We start from the raw sequence: 20029 nt of genomic DNA on the forward strand, positions 1-20029 counted from the left end.
ATATTGCTTAGAAATGCAAGTGTTGCTGGAGGGTATATTTCAATCTACTGCAATAATACATATAGTATATGATTATGTCTTTCTGGACTCTTTCTGGCTCAGGAGGTAAAAATGAAATTTCCCAAAGCTGCAATGGCACTCAAATGTTTATGCCAGCCAATGATCAAACCAACATTGGATTTAAGTCGCCTCAAAATAAGTTACAATGATTACTAAATTCTCATCTATCCCTACCTGCTTCTTCATAGGAAAGAGACAAAAAATTTACAAACTTCCAACTGTTTCAATGCAAATGGTTTAAAATAAAATGACTTTCCAAAAGCTAGTTGTCTTTTATCTGAAATGCTCCTACACCTCTGTGTGGCTTTAGCTCCTAAAGGGACACACAACAAAGTATGCACATATTGCAAGGTCCTGCATGGGGCTGTGCAAATTCCATTACTACAGAAGTAAAAAAAAAAAATTACAGTGGTTTCCACTGAGGATTAATGAATATGACAGGAAATAAATGGGATTAAGGACCTACAAAATTTTGTAACTCTAAACACAGAAATTTCTCGGCCCGGGGACAAGGAACCTTGAAAATACAGCCATGTACACTCCTGGATCAACAGTTAAAAAACAACAGGACCCCAGAACAGAAAGCGTTTTTCATGTCACATCTTACATTTTACATGGCCATCACTGAAAGAAATAACCATCCAATTCTGAAAAAAACCCCAATCAATCCAAGAGAAGAAGACACTGATGATTCTACTTTTCTTAGAACAGTTCCATAGACTTCAGCCTGCCCTGAGAGCACACCACCTTAACAGCTGCACTACTCATCACCCTTCCCATGAAGCACTCACACAGCTCAAGCATAACACAAGAATGAACAGACAAGTTGAAGAACAGACAAGTTGAAGAACACACACCACGTCACTTCCTGCTATACTCTTCTTGTTCCAAATGCCTTCACCATTACAACATTTTCCCTTTCCACCTGTCCCATTTCTTTTAGGATTCTTTCTTCAGCTGCTCCTGACAAATCAGTATAATTTTTCAACCATAATGTTGAGCCATTACTGATGCCTGCAGAAGTGCTCAGCAGCATGATATTAAGGCTCTTAACTCTGGGAGAACATGTATTAATAAAAAAATTTAGGTTTAGGAAAGGTATTCTTCAGTGAGCATTCAAGAACATTACTGAGTTAAAAATTCATTTGACAAAATGATAGGTCTATCAATACCTAGTATTTTCAGCCATACAAAAAAAAAACTTTTTTTCTCCATCATCCTTGATTCAATAAATGTAAATTATTCATGATTTACAACAACAGATTTAACTTTAAAAATAAAAATTTGTTGGCAAAATATTTAAGAGGTAAGCTAGAACCTGAACTTTATTTATTGTTACATATAGACACAAACATTTACACAACACTGCAATGCTACCTTCATCAATGAAAAGCCTGCACAGAGCCTATTATAGATGGCAAAGTGATTAAATGACAGACACGAAAGTCTAAAACCAAGGATGCAAGTATTTATTCTAGCTAGCTGCTCTCTCCAGGAAAGTTATTAACATTTCTGCATCTTCAGGGTTATATTCAAAACCTCTGTCACATCATGAAGACTTACATTTGAATACTAGATAATTCCATACACAGCAGGTAAGTACTCACTCAAAACATAACAGAAAGGAAATCTTACCCAACCATCACAACTAACTTCAAAAAAGATGCAGTTTAGCAGACTTACAGAACAACAGGCCAGAGGAACAAGAATTCTGGCTACAAAAAAGCAAAATAAACTGGATAAACATTCCTGCCTGAAATTATTTAACTATGCTTCTTAATTATACATAGTATCAACATAAATAGTATGTTCATTACTCTGCCTCTACTGCACGTATAATTAAGGCAGACAAAATCTTCCATCTAAGACAGAGTCATGTCCAAAAGGAAAATTATCTTCTCTACCTCACTGAAGCTGTGTATCAGACCACAAAACCAACCTGCCATAAGCTGGCAAGACAGAGCATGACAACTCAGTACTCTGTCATTCTTGCTCTTTGCCCCCTTCTCCAAAGTCACCAACCATAATGATTAGGAAAAGTTTCAGGTAAATAAGCAAAAAACTTAAAATGCCTTTGTTCAGTGGCTGTGTAAATACATGTGTATCTTAGGTTTTCTAAGGAAAAAAAAAAAAACATCTGAATGGTTCAAGCATGTGTGTGGGATGCTGCCTGAAAGGAAGTTATCCAGGGGGCCTTCTGTTTGTGTTATTAAGAACTGCCTTTAAAATAACAAGTAATAAAAATACAGTATGTACAAACAAATGGTTCTCCAGGGTGAAAGTGAGTTTTTCCATTCTCAGGAAGTGTAGACTACTGGTAAGGAATATTTAACTCAATAAAGAGGTGATATCAAGTTGTCTGATACTGTATCAACATTCATCTGAATTGAGCAGATGCATATTTTTTACAGTTTCTGATACAACATCTTTTTATCTGCTGTATCTAACAACATTCTGTTTCTAACGCATTTGTCCATAATTGTTTCCTGATTTTGCACAGTAGCTACAACTTCTTGCTGACACAATACCTAAAGTCCACATTTACCATGTGCATTTAGTATTAGGTCATCTTCACAGTCATCAAATCCAGTCACCTGCATTTGTTTGTCCAATTACAAAAACATCCCCAGAGAACTCACACATTTCATATTTTGAGTATACAAGCCTTTGCATCCTCTCAAAAGAACACCAATGGAATTGCCATATCTTGGTCTAAAGAGCTGATGCAGCAAATTGATTTAGATGATGTCACGTTACCTCTTAAATGTCTGCTTCTGACAAATACAGTCTGGTCTTAAGGACAAGGGAAGCATGCCATTTGGTTTCTTTCTTTTTCCTTTTTTTTTTTTTTTTTTAAGGACAATACTAATCTGTCAAAAGAGTTCTTGACAATGAGAGGCTTTTATCTCAAAGCCACAGGCCTAACAGGCTCATCTGCATTACTTTCAAAATCCAAATAATGACATTTTAAAATTATAATCCACTTAGTTTTCTCTTTTTAAATCTTCTGGAATTGGTTAGCTGCTGCCTAATGTGATTCCAAAGTCTGTCTTCTGGTATACAAATACCACCCCATCTTCAGCTGCAAAGCTGTGATATCCAAGTTCAAAAGCAGTTTGAATAGACATCTTCAAGTAATAGGCCAAAATATAAGAAGTCTTATTTTCCAAACCTGAAATTAATGTTGGAAAGTAATGTTTTTCTCTTCGCTAAGCTAATCTGTCTGCAGCACTCACCAGGAGGGAAAAAAATCATTCTCAATTGTAAAAACTGTAGTTAACTTAGCATACTTATATGTAATGGAGAAGGAAAATTATACTTCTTGTTTAAATGTTATGATTCTATTGCATCCTTCTTCCTCCTGAAGCTTATTATAAAATATTACTTCCACATTTGGATTTGCCTTTTTTTTATCTAGAACAGACTTTTGATGCAAAATATTCATTAAGTGTAACTGATATTACGTAAGCACAACATTATGCAAAACTATTACCTGCACATGGCAATGCTACAGACAGAGGCAAGCCTGAAGATGCTCAAGACTCTTAACCTCATTTTGGGCAAACTTAGTCTGAAGTTACTTTTAATTCAGCAACAAAATCTCACATTAATTTTAAAACCAGGCCTATTCACCTTTGGAACATGAAAGAGGCACCCCAACATGGTTCTTACAAAACAATGCCACATGCTCTGTGAAAGGCACCTTCAGTCTACATCATCACCCATAGCCCCTGAATTCAAGAAGTAGCATTGGTACTCTCTTCTGTTCTACGGCCTGAACACCAGCCCCGTGATTTGCCAGGCAGCATCATCTGGCAGAGGGAACCCACAGCCAGAGAGAACCAAACTCCAGAGCAAAAGCAGCAGCTGCAGAATCTCCCAGCCCCAGCACTGTCCTGCATGCAAAAAGGTTCACTGAGGACTGCATATACATTTTCTCCACTTCCAAACATTCAACATTCTGCCCACTGAACCGAAATCTTCACTTGAAAGTTTAAGCAAAACCGAGTATCTTACGTGGTTTATTGCATCCACTTAAGAGTACTGCCTTTCTGTTGGCACTTCTGCTCCACAAACTAAACTGATGTCACTAGTCAGCAGGATTTTCACAAGGTCACCCCGATGATATTAAAATCTAAACTTAAAAGTGCTGAAATCCCAAAGCAACTCTCAACACTATGAATGGTAGCCCCAAGGCTGGCAGTACTGAGCTCTGAGCTGCTGTTGCTCAGGGGTCACTGGGTGCCCCTGGTGCCAACTTCTCCTGTTCCCACACAGTAATGATCCCCAGCCAGCTGTCAAGGCAGCCACCATTTGCAGCAGCAACCTCAGACCAATCTGCAGTAACCCTGCTTTTACAGACATCTCTAAGAGGCAGCAACTACATGAACAGCACAAGCAACTAACTTCAACACTTCTTCCTGTTACAAGCATCACTCAGAGGGGTTAATGAATGAACAATAATCAGCTCTTCAATAGCACTGGCCTTATTCCTGCTACAGAAGTTGTACCAACAAAAAAAACCAACTTGCCTGGACTTTAGCAAAATTACAAAATTGCTCAAATCTGCCATCAAATCAAGAGTCTAGACTGATCTCACAGGCAGATATGAACAGCTCGATTCATCACATTATTATCATCAATTCAACATACTGTTTTCATTTTAATGAAAAAATCTCAAAATAGTTTTATAACACTGGTTAAGGAAATGTTTAAACTAGCTCTTAGTATTAACCAAGACTTTCTAGGCACTACTTTGGTTACTTTGAGATTCTGTATTTCAATTATAAACAGTTCACCTCTGAGTTTTTACACACTCAAGTCTCTAAAATTGAGGTTTTTCAAGTCTATTTATTCAGGGATAAACTATAGCCAAAGCAACAATATTCCAAATTCCATACTGCTGATTTTCTTGCAACACTATGACAGCTAATCAGTCCTAAGGTAATAATAGTTTTTAACCAAAACCCATGTTCATATACTCATCATCTATAAGACAAACATGGTCTCTCAAGATCAAGAAGAAAATTCTAGAGGGAATCTGCTGAATCATTGCAGCTCCCTGAAAGATGTTCCATTTAGTGAACAGGTCCTTCCTCTCTTTTATTAGCATCACTAATTTTTATTAGTTACTAATGAACTATAGTCATATTTTCTAATGAACTATAGTCATATTTTAAGTGATGACAAATTATAAAACAGAAGAAAAAAAAATATATGTATTTTGGAACAATGGGATGAAAAAAAACCCAAACAAACACACTGAGGGCAGTTTTCCTCTCTTGTCAGGTTCTGCTTAAGATGACTGCACCAGCCCAAAACCTCAGAATTTCATTGTCCCTTTTCATAACAGTAATCTGGCAGGTCTCAAGATGAGAACTGGCCTAACAGACATTCAGATTCAAGGAACAGGAAAAATGAGACCACATAACAGTTTCAGGCTAACTTGTTGTATAAAATTAAGCAATCAAAATCAACTTTTCTGAGAATGAAGATCTTAAGGCTTCTGTTTACAATGCCATGTTTAGACAGCTTCACAGTAATAGGAGATATTCGCAAGACATTCCTGAACAGAATCTAAAATCAAGTCTCTAAAAACAAGACCAAGATTACGTAAATCCATTTCAAGTGCTTGCAGTCAGACAGAGTAGACCGAAGAGCCAATCTAATTAAATGGAGCTTTTTTTTTTTTTCCTTACCAGAACAACTCAACCACATGGATATAGGAATGACAGTAGACAGGGGATAACAAGCTACCACACTCCAGCTACACAACAGGTTCACGATGGTAACTTCCTGAGCTGTAATAACTAGTTATCAATTAAATAATTCACCAAAAATTATATGAAATATTAATAATGTAAAAAGGAAATGTCTTGTCTTGCTTTGCCTCACTTTTTAAAATTTCATGCTTTGAAAATTTTTATTCTGATTATTCAAATATATGAAATAATTTTTTCTTAAAATCTTCTCTATTGCACAGGCAAATACAGCATAAGCACACACAGCAAACATTCTGCATGTCCAAAATATCCCTGAGAGGCAGGGACATCTTAATATCATCCTGCATATAAGGAACAGACATTAAGCTATAGATTTCATTTTCATTTCAGTTTGTAAAGGCAGCCATGTTATATTAATGGTTTTGTGTAATGTAAGCACACACACAAAGTGCACTGAACCATAATAAACATATAAATTTAATTGGTTTGTAAACACTAATAACAAGGTGAAAACTTAACCATGCTTTCCATTTGCTTTGAAGAGGGAGTAAATTATTACCAAGTAAAAAACAGAGATGCCCTATGCAGAAATACATGCAATACCTATATAACGCTAATATCTAATAATATAAAGGAGTATTTTTACACTTTAAAGGTAGAAATATAATAAGCCCTACATTATTAAGCTCTTGAATAAAAGAGAGAAAAATATTTGGAGTTCTTAAAGATGTCCTTAGTAACAACAAGGGAGTCAAACAACCAAATGTTCTGGGCAGTTCTTTAAAAGGTTTACATCAGTAGTCAATGCTGCTACTACTACTAATGTAAATTTAAGGAGCTGTCTAATTTGGCACCTAACATGCCAAAAAATAATTACCATAAACCAATTCCCTACCTATAATTCAATAAACTACTGCTCTCAAATGATAAGCCTTCACCACCATCCCGAGGCTTAGAGGACTGTCAGCTGGGATTCCCTGGCTACAAATACCTGTGTGACATGCAGTACATGAGCAAAACTGATACAACTGGGACATGCATCAGATCTACAGTGCATGACACATACAGCAAGTGCAAACTGTCCCAGGCAGACTACATAACCTAAAACAATCTTAGTGTAGTGAAATCTGATTCTCCGAGCCTGAGGAGGCTTTTATATCCAAGACCTGTAGGCATCAAATAATCTCAGACAAACAACTGACTTCCTATAATGAAACTTCCAGATGACAAAATGAAAGATGTTCTGAGATACACTTAGATATATGGTAGCTAAACCTCTGCATCAATCAGTTCACATGGGCGAAACAGTGGAAAATAGTTTGAAAATACACTTTCGTAACGTAAGTTAAAAGGTTTTCCTATTCAGCTCTTCTGCCACTGATAACACAGCAGCAAGGTAAAATAATCTGGTTTAAGTCAGAGTTGACAAATCCAAAAAAGAAAACAGACTTGAAAATCTTCTACGTTATATGAGTGACAGACAATCATTTCAGATTAATTGCATGCTGCTTTGGAGTTGCTTTAGTTTGGGTTTGGTGGGGGGTTTTGGGGAATGGGGCAGGGACAGAAGGAGGGGTTGTTTGTTTTTTTTAATTAAAAAAATAGCCTTTAAGCATAACACTTGCTTAAGTATGTAAATATATAACAAATAAAGCATATACAGTAATTTCCCAACAATTTATGACCTACCATTCCCAGAAGTTTCTTTAGCTACTTTTTAAAATACATCATGTGGAACAAAAGTGGTTAACTAATGAGAGGACAGCTAATGCCTTTGCAAATAATTTGATGGGTGAAAGTATGGGTGTTAACATCTTTGAAATGGGTCTTAATGTTTCTGCCAGCTTTGGGCAGCAGCTTTGCTGCAGAGTCCAGACAGCTTGGCTCCTGGAACAACCGAGTGGATCTGCACAAGACTGAACTCCTGAACCTTGGGTAAAATAGTAGGTTCAAGGGGTGAATATGTGGTAAGCAGTTTGGGAAGGCTGTACCTTCCCAGTACCTCAGCCAGTGGGGAAAGGAAGAGGGTGACAGGCAGAAAGGAGTTCAGGATGAAAGGAAGGCTGCACCCTCCCAAACTTCAAGAGAGAAAACACTGCAGGTGTGTGCCCCAGAGGACTCTCTCCCTTTACCTAAATAAAGTTGCAGGACTCCTCTGTCTCCTTTTTGAACATAAACCTTTTGTTTGTGGATTTTCCTGACACTAACTATTTGTGTCACTAACATTTGTGACACTAACACTAAATATTAAAGGTATTTTTGCAATTTGGGACAGGGTTAAGCATCCCAGTTATGGGGATGTTGTGTCCACAATTTTCACCTTATTTGACCAAACAAATTAATCCTTTTCATACCAACACAGGAGATTAGTGCTTCAACAAAACCAGCAAAATAACAACAGAAGTAAAACTGCCTGTATCCCCAGCACAGAATCAGTGATTCTGAAGAGTCAGTAAAAAGCACTTACCACACCAATTCCTTCAAAAGCAAACACTGCAGTCCCAAAAAACAGTGGGTATTTCTTCCAGCCAACCACAGGAGGCAGTTTTCGAGGATCTGCTAGATCCTGAAGAAAACAAAGCAAAACAGTGCATTAGCTGCTCCTACAATTTTCATTATGTTACACAAAAGAAAACTCAGTACATGTTGATAGTGGTGCATACATTGCTATTTACAATCCCTGGTTTTCCTCCCAAACGTAGTCCTTTATACACATTTATAGCCACCTTCTGGCACAGAAATTTGCAGATGTATTTATTCTAGGTTCTATCACTGTCACTGGAAATTTTCACATTTAAAATATCACATTGGTGTGTGTATAAGGGAGCATCAATTAAAAGAGAAGGCAAAGTGCCCATCTCAAGTCTTATCTTCTGCAAACTTCTTAGTGTACTGGTCTTTCTAACTTGCTTTCATACTGCACAGATATTCCTCATAACCATGAGGGATACTGAAAGAACATCTCTTTAACAGAAGCCAAAGTTCTGCATAATGATTAATTCCTATCTTACCCAAATTTTTTTCACAACTTCTCCTGCCTCCTTGCCCAGTCTATACCTCTCATTGCCTTTCTCCCCATGCTCCACTTCCCACTCAACAAAATAGATATTTTTATTATCTTAAATTAAGATGGTTCAAGTATAAGATAATGCTGCCTTTCAGAAACTGTCAGTATATATCTATCAGAAACAAACTGCCACATTCAACATACATAACTTGCCACACTGAAAAAAAACAAATAATAAAGTTTATTATACTCACTCTAACAATATACTGGTAAATAATCACCAGGCTGACAGCCATGGACAAATTGGCAAGCAATGAAAGCAAGGACAGGCTCTTAAGGTCACGAATGAAGACAAGGAGGACCAGGAATGGCAGGAAGCACAGCATGTATATTCGTAAATCAGTATTCCTTTTCTCAGAAGAGCTGCTAGTGGCACTAATGTTCATGGGAGCAATCTTACTTTCCAAGAATCCTTCATGGACCTTTATTAAAACAAACAAACAAAACCAACATGTTAAACGGTGGTAGAAGTGAGTATACGGTCACATTGCTGTTCTCCTACAGGGAAGTTTGTCTCTCTGCTTCACCTGGTGAGTGACAGGAATTTTGAGATCCCTGTACATGTACTCTCAGTGCAGAGGGGAAGACAGGGCTCTTCTAGCAAGAGTTTCATACTTAAGGCAAATTATGAAATATGGGTTTGAAAGTATCATTATTCCACCACTGACTAAAGAGGAAATTCACACATGCAGAGTCCTTTCAGAAAGGAAGAGTTTAGTAAACTGGAAGTAAGCCAGACAGATCTGAGCCTAAAGCTTAAGAATTTGAATTTACCTAGGGAGTAGGTGATAAAATGCTATAGCACCTGAGTTCAGTGCCTAAAAACCTTATGCCTTCACCATGCACATCATGGCATCATACATACAAAATAATGTTAGAATATGAACGTCCCTGTCTTTTCATTTAATTCAAATGAATTTTCTTCACTTTTTTATTAATTAACATTAACTCAACTTTAAAAACCATGAGCTCTGACAGAATTAAGAGTCCTGTATCTGATAAACTGATATAAATTAATGCCTATACATTAAAAGTAGTACACATTGTGAAAGTAGATTAGGGGTTTTTGTACATAACAATAGCTGCCTGTAGTGCAAATCAGAAGATTGAGTTGGGACTACTCACAACTCTCACTGCTTCCTTTGGGAAATAGTCAGCATGGCTGTAACTGCCAAAAATTTGTTTTGTGGAAATGTACACAGCCATCTGTGCTGTGTGCACACCACAATCAAAACATCCAGAGCTGGTGGTTATTCTGCTTGCAGCAAAATGAGACCAGTTCAATTTGTTTTAAATCTCATCATGCTGTTTCCCTTAGGTATCCTTTCCTTCTCTACCATTGCATTTACCATCTTACAATTAGCATATGACTGTACTTAATCTGCTCATGCTGCATAAAGGCTTTGACTTGATGGCTACAAAAAGATACCTCGAGAGTGAAAAAAATTCCTTACAGCACAAACAAAAATGCTAAACTGATATATAACTGAAATAACTCACCTGATTTCCATTGTTTCAAACAATCCACTAATTCAGGAAGAGAGAATTAACTTAAAACTATTCTGTCTGTAACCAAAAGCACTGTACTTTTTTGGTTTTTTTTGCCAAAATGAAAAAGGGAAAGCTAAACGATACAATTCTGCAACCACGTGTTTTCCAGAAATCTCACTTTATATGAAAACATCACTGGTCATTATGGAAACAGCAATGGTTTCTACCTTGCAAGAATCCAAAGTGTCACTTGCAAGACATTCAACATCTGTTAGTTTTCATTAAGGTACCATTTTTAGAAAGCTAGGAAGAACTTCTAATTACACTTAGAATTGAATTCACACAGCTACAGTAACTCAACTTTGCCAAGCAGTAAGTCAAACACTTAAGCCAAATTACTTCCCTAATGCCTTCCCTAATGCTTTACATGAAGTAAAGCTCTCTGTGGAAGTTTCCTGCTTTCCCACCATACTTAAAACAGAAATACTGATCAAGTACATTAGGCCTTTCGCTTTAACAGGTCTTGCATGTTTACTTGCTTGCATACATTTGCAGGTAGCCAGAGCCGCTCTGCACACAAGGACAAGTAAAAGAGCTTCTAAGAATCACAAAGTGATTTGAGCACATAAACTCTCTGCTACAATAAATATTTAACCCAGCACGTCTTCAATTTATACAAATATCTGTAGCCTGATGAGCTACTGGGAAAAAATAAATAAAACATTTATTCCTTAAAAAATCCAAACCAGACAAAAAACTGGCGGGCAAGACACAGTTTAGGTTCTAAAATATATTTTTATAATACCACAGTATAAACCAGCTTTTACTCAAATAATTTCAAGCATTCAAACACTTCAGTCCTCTCTTGAAGACAGAGGCATTCCCTTAGTACACATAAACCCCATTAGAAAGTGCCTGAAGTCAGAAATATTTTTTTTCCTATTACCACCACCAAATTCCAACTAGACATTCAACTGGAGTTTACTGGCTAATATAGTTGGAAAATGCAATGTACAATACTCTATAAAATTCTATTCAAATTCTGGCCTCCTGTGATCAACTACCCTGATGATAGGTGTGATGAGATCACATCTCCACATTGTTAGGTAAGTATGGTCAAACAAAAGAGCCTTTATAATTATCTACCTTTTACTTTCACTATAGTACTCAGGAAAGCACAGAGAAAGAAACATACTATGGCTACACACAAACTCTCCACAATCTTCATCAGGTGAATGGATACTGATGCACAATCAGCAATACACAGCTGACTAAAATTCCCACTGTGCCTCCCTGTCCCTACATTCCCTCCTTTCATTTGCACCTTTCAGGTATGAGTTATATTCCTGAAATAAACCACAACACTATAACCTGCTTTGTAATACAGTAAGCATGGTAACCCTTTTCCCTGCATTGTTCCCTGCTCCAGAATTGGCTGGAGAAGGAAATGGAGGCCAAACAGATTCTCAAAAACTTCATGACTTGGAGGAGCCTGTAGCAGGTCCTGTTCCTTGAAATACAGTTGAAGAAAGAAGTCGGCATCAAAGACATTCTAGCTGGGAGGCGAGAAAAAAAATAAAAAATATACTAATGATGAAATTCTGAGCCTGCTCAGTACAGATTACTACTCTGTATTAACCAGATTTGCAGTCACAGTTGACTTTAGTCTGAGACAGGAATGGCACCTACCTCCTGTGGGTTTTTTTTGACAACTTTCTCTTGTCCTCCCATTTGACCTCAACAAGTACAGAACTTGACTTCATTTTCTAGATAAACCCTTCGCCATCCTTGCTGCTCCTAAGTCCTCCAAAAGTCACTTCTTCTCCAAGTTGAACAAGCCTGATTTCCCCAGCCCTCACAGGACAAGTGCTTCAGCCCCAACCATATCAGCAGGCTCCCCCAAACTCACTTCAGTCTGCCAATGACATTCTAATACTGAGGATATCAAAACTCAGCTGAGTATGCTAAATGTGGTCTAACAAATGGGATGTAAAAGATGACAATAATTTCCCTCCATCTACCAGCAATTCTTCTGTTCATACAACCCAGGATGCTGTTGCTTTCAGGGCATGCTGCTGGCTCTTGATCGTGACCACTACCCTCTGAATCTGATCATACAAACAGCTTTTTTTTTTTTTCCCTCACAGCTAGTTGTCCATCCATCCATCCATCCATCCATCCCATAACAACCTTACATGGATACACGGATATTGTCGGAGACAGCATGGAAAACATTGCTAAATTCAAAGTGGCATGTAGTGCTTTCTCATCATGTACAATTCATGTACATACTCATGGCCACAGTTATGCTGATAAAAATGCACAGGAGGACACAGATTATTCCCTTTTGAGGACATCTATACCTTTACACCAACTCTGTATGAAGACAGCAGCTTTAACAATACCATTAAGAGCAGGACCACTTATGGGCGTAGGCAAGACCAGAGAAAATATCCTGTAAAAGTGGATTTTGAGATGTGACAAAATAGGGATCCTATACATTAACTCAGAAGAGGCATGCCAGATAAGATCCAGAAAGGGTTAATCTTGTGGGAGAACTGCACAAACAAGCATAAGCTACTGACAGGTAGTAGAAAGCTGAGTCAGAAAGCAAAATGTACAAGTTATAAAAAGTAAGGATCACTACTCTCCCTCTTAAAATGGAGGAATTGGTTGTGGGAGATATGACAGCAGAGTAGCAAAGAAAAACTCTACGAAGACGAGATTATACTGGCTTTCTCAGGTGAGGGCTAATATCACCATGACTTTCAAAGTGTTTTCCTAAATTTTGCTTTTAAAAATTGATCAGACAACACGCAAAACTGTTCCAAAAGTACCAAAATACAAAACAGCAGGAAGAATTTTGGGTTTTTAAACTTTTTTATGTGCTATTTACTTCCATGCAAATCTACTGCTGATTGCGTTAGGATGGACTATGATGCACTTTCTATCTAACCTAGTCTCCTAAATATTAGAATTAATATTGCCTCAGATTCTTATTCTGGACAATATTCACCTCCAGTCTCCTGCTGCTCTCTGCTAGTGCATTACTGCATATGGCAGTCATGCTGAGCCAAGAACAGCCAATACTCAATAACTGTCTTTGTCCTGAACAAGGCAACATGATCTGGTGTCAAACATTTCCCCAAATGACATGAGAACGAAAGGAGGCACATAGTCACTGCATAGTGATGTCTCCAGACACAAGATTTCATCAGGAGTTACTTCAGCTACTCAAGCATTAATTTACCATGCTGGTGTGATGTCTAAACCAGTTTTTTTTTCACTCATTTACACAGTCCAAGCATTGCATTCACCAGCTTCAGCTGAATTCAGGAAGATCAAATACTTGTGCAAATCTAGATATCAAGTTCCTTCTTCACTCAGAAAACTAATGCACAATTAGAGGCTGCAAAAAATTCCACTGAACCAATGAACATGCTTCCTTCTTACAGGAACTATCTCAGAACCAACAAATAATTCCATTTCCTTAGTCTTTTCAACTGTGATCACTGTTCCCTTCCCTGTATCCCAAACCACACTCTATCATGTAATTTTATGGACTTTTCAACATCTAATGAGCTCAAAACAGCAGTCCTTGAAGTCACTGGTTCCTCCTAATTTCTTCCTTACTCAGCTCAGAGCAGCAGCCAGTGCAATAGACAAGGTCAGATCTGGGACAAAATCAGTATGTTATCAGAGAGATGAAGACTATATTATAACCCTGTAATTTTGCATGAATAGGCCAAATAAATGTTTCACAGTTCATTTAGTTCTGGCACTTCATTACGACTTAATACTGTACTTTGCAACATTTTTAACACATCCAGTTCTATGACTAAGTACAACTTCCAAAGTTTTGTGAGGTTTTTCCCTAAAAAAAGGAAAAAGAAATTCAGAGTTTCATTACATAGTATGCTACTGATGGGTCATCTTCAGGGTGCTAAAGACGCTCACAAGAAGCAAGAAAGTGTTTTCATCTCTTAGCTTTATCAGCAAACAATGAAAGAGAACACTTGTCCAGAGAACTCAGCAAATATTCATGAGAAAGTTGATAAATTTTCCTTCACTAAAAAGGGTGGTCAGGCATTGGAAGGAGCTGTCCAGGAAAGTCTTGGAATCATCACCCTTTTAAGTGTTCAAGAAATGTGTGGACGTGGCACTTAGACACTTGATGAACATGGTAGTATTGGTTACTTGATCATGATAAAAATCTTTGCAAAACCAACCTTCACAATTTCTCTATCAAATGCCAAGACTCTTGACACAGGGTCTTCTGCTGTCCAAGCAGGAAATGCAAAACAACTGCAGCATGAAAGGGGACCATGTCCTTTTGAGCACAGGTTCTTTTTCCTATCTCTGTGTGTTCCTTCTCTAGCCTTGCTGCAGTCAGCCCACAAGATTTTTGTTCCAGCTTTACTGTTCTTCTCCAGTCTGAAACACTTTCACCCATAAGCTTCTTACTACATCCTGACAGAGTTAACCAGAACTTTTGTCACCAGCCTGTTTCTCTGGTGCTCCTGGAAAATATTCCTTAGGAAAAGCTTGACTTGCTATTCAATATAACTGAAAACAGGATCTTGCAGCACAGGATTTGGGAAACACTAATGTAATGCAGAAAAAATCTCAAGGTAAGTTTCCATCAGTTTCGATGGTGGAATTTGCACACCCCAACACGCAAATGTGATCAGCAAAGTACAGATTATCATGCAGATGTATTGGTCAAGGTGTGCCATCAGTAATATTTTTACTGTTTTTTTCCTTTATCTTAGTTCTCCCCTTCCCACCCCCCCACGCCCCCCCCACTCCCTTTGTCCACCTTCCCCATCCTTCCACTACCCCAAATCATTAGCGATTTAGTCTGTACCAATTTTTGTTCTTTGGTGCCCTCTACAGGACTGATTTCTGCAAGAGAAAGTTGCCAGGGAAGCAACCAGACTTCTCCGTCAGGTAAGAGCAAGCACAGGGCAGTCCAAATCAAGTACATTTGGAAGTGGAACTTCTGAATTGCTAACGACTTTAATCCACTCGTCCATAGGCTCCATGTTATAGGTCCCTGCAGCTACTGCTTTTGCAGCAGTTGACTTCCTGTAAGAGCTTTCAATTTTTCAGGAAGAAAGCAAAAAGATTCCTGAAAAACATTTTGGAGTTTGTTTGTTTTTCCAAATCTACAAAAGCCAAGGTCAGCAAGTATTCAGACTCATCTTTTGCCTAAGGCCACAGCACATACATAACCAGTCGATCAGGTAAGTATTTGGTAAGAAAGGCTTTAATTTAAACTTACCTAACTTTGTAAAAACTTCATAAACTTTAAAAGCATGCATTAAAAATTACAAAGCATGCATTAAATATGTCATGTCAGAAGGTTAGCAAAATGACATCAGATAGTATTTTTAACTTTAGAGACAGATTCTGACAGTAGGAGTGAAGTTTTCAAGGCTGGGATATTTTTTTCCCCCTGACAATATACAATCACAGAGTACCCAGCTTCCAAATATACAAATTTGCTTCATCATGACAGATCTTCATCCACTGAACTTGGAACACTTCTTAGAAACAATATAAATACTCATTTATAATGGGATGAAAAAAACCAAACTATCTTCTGTGTGCTAATTGCCCAAGGGGACACTCTTCTTCCTAATTAAATTAAGGTAAGCTATGTCAAGACATCTGTTGCCTACCTTACGGGCAGAGCAAGAATCCATATGGACGATTAATGGTCAGCAACCTACCACACCTTCACCTTACTCATCACTTCACTACTCACAGGAGCATACATAGAATCAGAGAGTCACCAAAACGTTTGGATTGGAAAAGACCCCAAAGATCACTGAGTCAACCTTGGAGCAATCGTCACCTTGTCATCTAGACCATGGCACTGTGTGCCACATCCAGTTGTTTCCTGAAGACCTCCAGGAGTAGTGACTACATCTCCCCGTGCAGTCTGTTCCAATGCTTAATAACCCTTTCCATGAAGAAATACTTCCTGATGCCCACCCTGAACCTTCTGTGGCACAACTTCAAGCTGTGCCTTTTCATCCTGTCACTGGCTGCCTGGGAGAAAAAAACAACCCCCACCTGGCTATTCCCTCCTGTCAGGCAGTTGCAGCGAGTGATAAGGTCACTCCTGAGCCACCTTTTCTCCATGTTTAACAACTCCAGCTCCCTCAGTCACTCCTCATATGACTTCCTCGCTAGATTCTTCCCCAGCTTCACTGTCCTTCTCTGGACTCAACTCCAGCATCTCAATGTCTTTCTTGAAGTGAGGGGCCCAGACCTGGACACAGAACTCAAGGAGCTGCCTCACCAGTGCTTGTATGGATACAGGCCCAGATTCACTCATTAAGCTTTATGACAACTGACTAACTAACCACAGTCTCCTGAGCAGAAAACACAGCAGAGCACATCGGTTGAGTCCTGGAATCATAAAAAGTCCATGGAAAAGAGAGCACCACAAGCTCAACATGCCTGTGTTTGAGCATCCGTCCTGTGCTGGCTGACCCCCCATGGACCATGTGCTCAGACAAACCAACTGCTGACTGCAACTGCCAAGTGTGCACCAAGGAAGGACCAACATTCACCAGGACCCCATCAACAGAATCCCCCTATGAGAAAGAGCTTAGAAGGACTGGCGAGCAAGAGACAGAGACAAAGCAGGTGAATGAAAGCAGGAGCAGCTGTCACAAAAGTGATAGGTGTGGTTTTGTTTGCTTTTGTCAGTGATGGATGGCTATAGGGAAGAAAAGGGGTAGCTGGGTTTTATTGAAAGGTTTGGGGTTGCTTGTGATGTGCAAAGGCATTTGTGGTTGCGGCAATCCATTTGCAATGTTATCTGACTTAAGCAACTTCAGGGATATAACTTGAAAAAAAGGGATATGACCGAATGCAAAACATTCACAGAAGAGCAAAAACAAATTTAAGATTATATCATGTCCCCCCCTCTACTAAAGGGGAGACCGGATAAAAATATTTAAAAATATAAAAGGTATCCACAATTAGAAAAGAATAAATTACTTGTATCTAGAACATTAAATAAAGAACTTACAATATCAATAAGAAATCTGAAGCTTCTACAAAGAAGCAGCTGTCTAACAGATAAAGAAAGCATTGGAACTGACTACTGAGGAAGCTGTAGAAATGTCAATGTCAGGCATTTTTGGAACAAAAATCAGGATTCATTTAGATACAGTGGATTTTGTGAATAGAAGGGACTAAACAAGTAACAAAAAAAAAATAATAATTCCAGTTACATGAAAAGGATAAAATATGCCCAGGAGTTTGGGGAGAAAAAAATGAAGTCAGCAGAAAGCCAAGCAAAAACAAATTTCTGGGACAACTGGCTCCTACACCATTTTATGCCTTATTTTCCATCATTTCCACAATTCATTTTTAAACTCAACAAACAAGTCAGAAGGAAATAAACACCTTCACAAGATCTGAATTTAGTTCGCCTTGCCCACTGCCCCTTTTAACCGAAAATCTTTTAACTAAAAGCTCTATAGGAAATAAAAGTGAGGGAAAATGAATCTAAATCCATAACTGCTTCCATATGGCAGCATTACTCACTTGCTTCACATTTTCTGCCAAGAACACAACATAAACGCCACAAAATCCCAGCTGTGTTACCACTAGGAAAAAGTCCACAATATACCTGAGGAAGAAAAAACAAACATACATTATACTTAAGATCCAAAAAACTGTCCCATTGCTACCTAATATGCAATTATTGCTCTTTTTTAGAGTAGTCAGAATGCTAGACTCAAATGCCACATTAATCTCACAAGCAGTGCAGTGCAGGTTCCTCCTGTGTCAAAAAAAGGGGGCTGATCATTGAAAGAACACTGTGGCTCAGACTGTTTTTGAAAAAAGTAATACACAATGCTGGCCTGAAGACAGACTGTAATGAAACTCTGCTAGAGTCAAGCACAGAGCAGAGATCTGCCCCAGAGAATGGATTTGCTGCAGTACAGAGTCTCTGGAGACCCAATTGCCCATTTGAGGCTTATAACTCTTTGGTGCAATAGAAAATTGTCATTATATATCAGAACAAAACAATTTTCCCTCTAATTGAGCTCTACTCCATTTCTGTGAAGTCATCATAACACATCTTAAAACACTAGCTCACTAGCAAGATGCTGCATCCTTGAAAGTAACAGGAATATAAAAAATTCTTCCACAAGTGAGGTAAAAACCATTTTAAATTAACACTGAACAACAGTGCAGTCACAGTAGTCACTGACTACTGTGCAGTCATACCATAAACTCTACAAACAGCAACAGATGGCAAAGGAAAAATAATGTGCTTTTTGCAAAAGAAGGACAAAATATTTAACACACACAAGAAGTCATTTGTATCTTCATGTCATTATTTCTCCATTACTTGTATCTTATATTTAAACAAGAACCAAATAATTATTTTGCTTCCTCTCCAGAATAGGTACATTAAAGTAATTAACATTTGCAGTGTCAACCTGAAATGAACACAAATGTTGGGAAAAGAGAATGAAAACTTAAACTTAGACAACACAGAAAGCATTTCTGGTTATAACACATCTCTTCCTGCATTACTAAACAGAATTCTTTTTCTTCAGAGCTCTTGTAGAACTGAAATTTGAAATGCCTAATAGAGTCAGACATCTTCCCATCTAAACACTACCAGCTGGCAGCCGGAAATACCAAATAACACGGCATAAAAGCATTTTTAAGGAAGGTAAAATCTTAGTAAAATGGAAATCTCCTAATCATTCCAAGTGTAAAAATAAATTCACTCAATTAAATTCTAGTTCAAACTTACCGGCCCCAAGAAGCTCGTTTCTGAAGAGCAGTCATGGGTCCCACTTCCATTGCACAGCTAACTGTATCACTATACCCCAGGGAGGACTTCTTCATCCTGAAATCAAAAAGTGAAGAAAAAACAGTTACCAGAAACTATGCAGACCTAGAACCCTACTCTGAAAATACTGTTGGTCTTGTATGATCACAACAAGCTGTCTGTCACCTGTGGCAACACTCCTGACGAATTTCAGAGGTGTGGTTTGGGCTTCTTTAACCCAGGAAGGGCTATTTAGCACTCTACAAGTATGTGAAACAGTGTTGCTTTGCCTCAGTTCAACAGTATTAAATGAGTTTCTTACGAAACAAGGGGGTTTTTTTAATAAACTACTCTAAAATCACATAATTACTATATGATCTTAAGAAATTAATCTCAAATCTAAAAGTCACAAAGAACTTAAATAGAATTCAACTCCTGTTGCACAGGCAGTTAATTACAATTGATTCAATGATCTTATTTTGGTCATCAGCTTTAAAGACCATTCAAAACTACTGAGGATAAATTCAGGAATGACAGGGTCCATTCACAGTACAATATCATATTAATCTGGTATAATAAGATTTTCCAGCTGCAGGGCCATGAATAGCTTTGTGATTCTACTCAGTTCAAAAGTTCATTACACTTTGAAACATGAGACCCTCCCACTGCTTCTCTGTAACACTTGACAGTACAATAATAATGTTTAATGAAAGTCACTATTAATCAAAATACTCTGTCAGTCAAATCTGAGTAACTGCTTCCCCACAGTACTGCATGTCTCACTTGGAGGAATAATGACTATTTATTTGCTCAACAGAATCATTTTAACATATTATTTCAGCACTACAACCTCAAAGAATCAGGTTGCCGCAA

General features: G+C 38.0%; 1 protein-coding gene across 1 annotated transcript in view; it reads right to left on the bottom strand.

Annotated features, from left to right (window-relative positions):
• The window catches only part of SLC36A4 (solute carrier family 36 member 4), an 84583-nt gene that overhangs the window by 53541 nt on the left and 11013 nt on the right, over positions 1-20029 (bottom strand). The window contains 4 exon segments of the mRNA XM_062514273.1: positions 8251-8349; positions 9045-9272; positions 17911-17995; positions 19139-19234. Coding sequence (XP_062370257.1) covers positions 8251-8349; positions 9045-9272; positions 17911-17995; positions 19139-19234 — 508 coding nt within the window.

Source organism: Cinclus cinclus, chromosome 2 (genome assembly GCF_963662255.1).
Source record: "Cinclus cinclus chromosome 2, bCinCin1.1, whole genome shotgun sequence".
NCBI classification, from domain to species: Eukaryota; Metazoa; Chordata; class Aves; order Passeriformes; family Cinclidae; genus Cinclus; species Cinclus cinclus.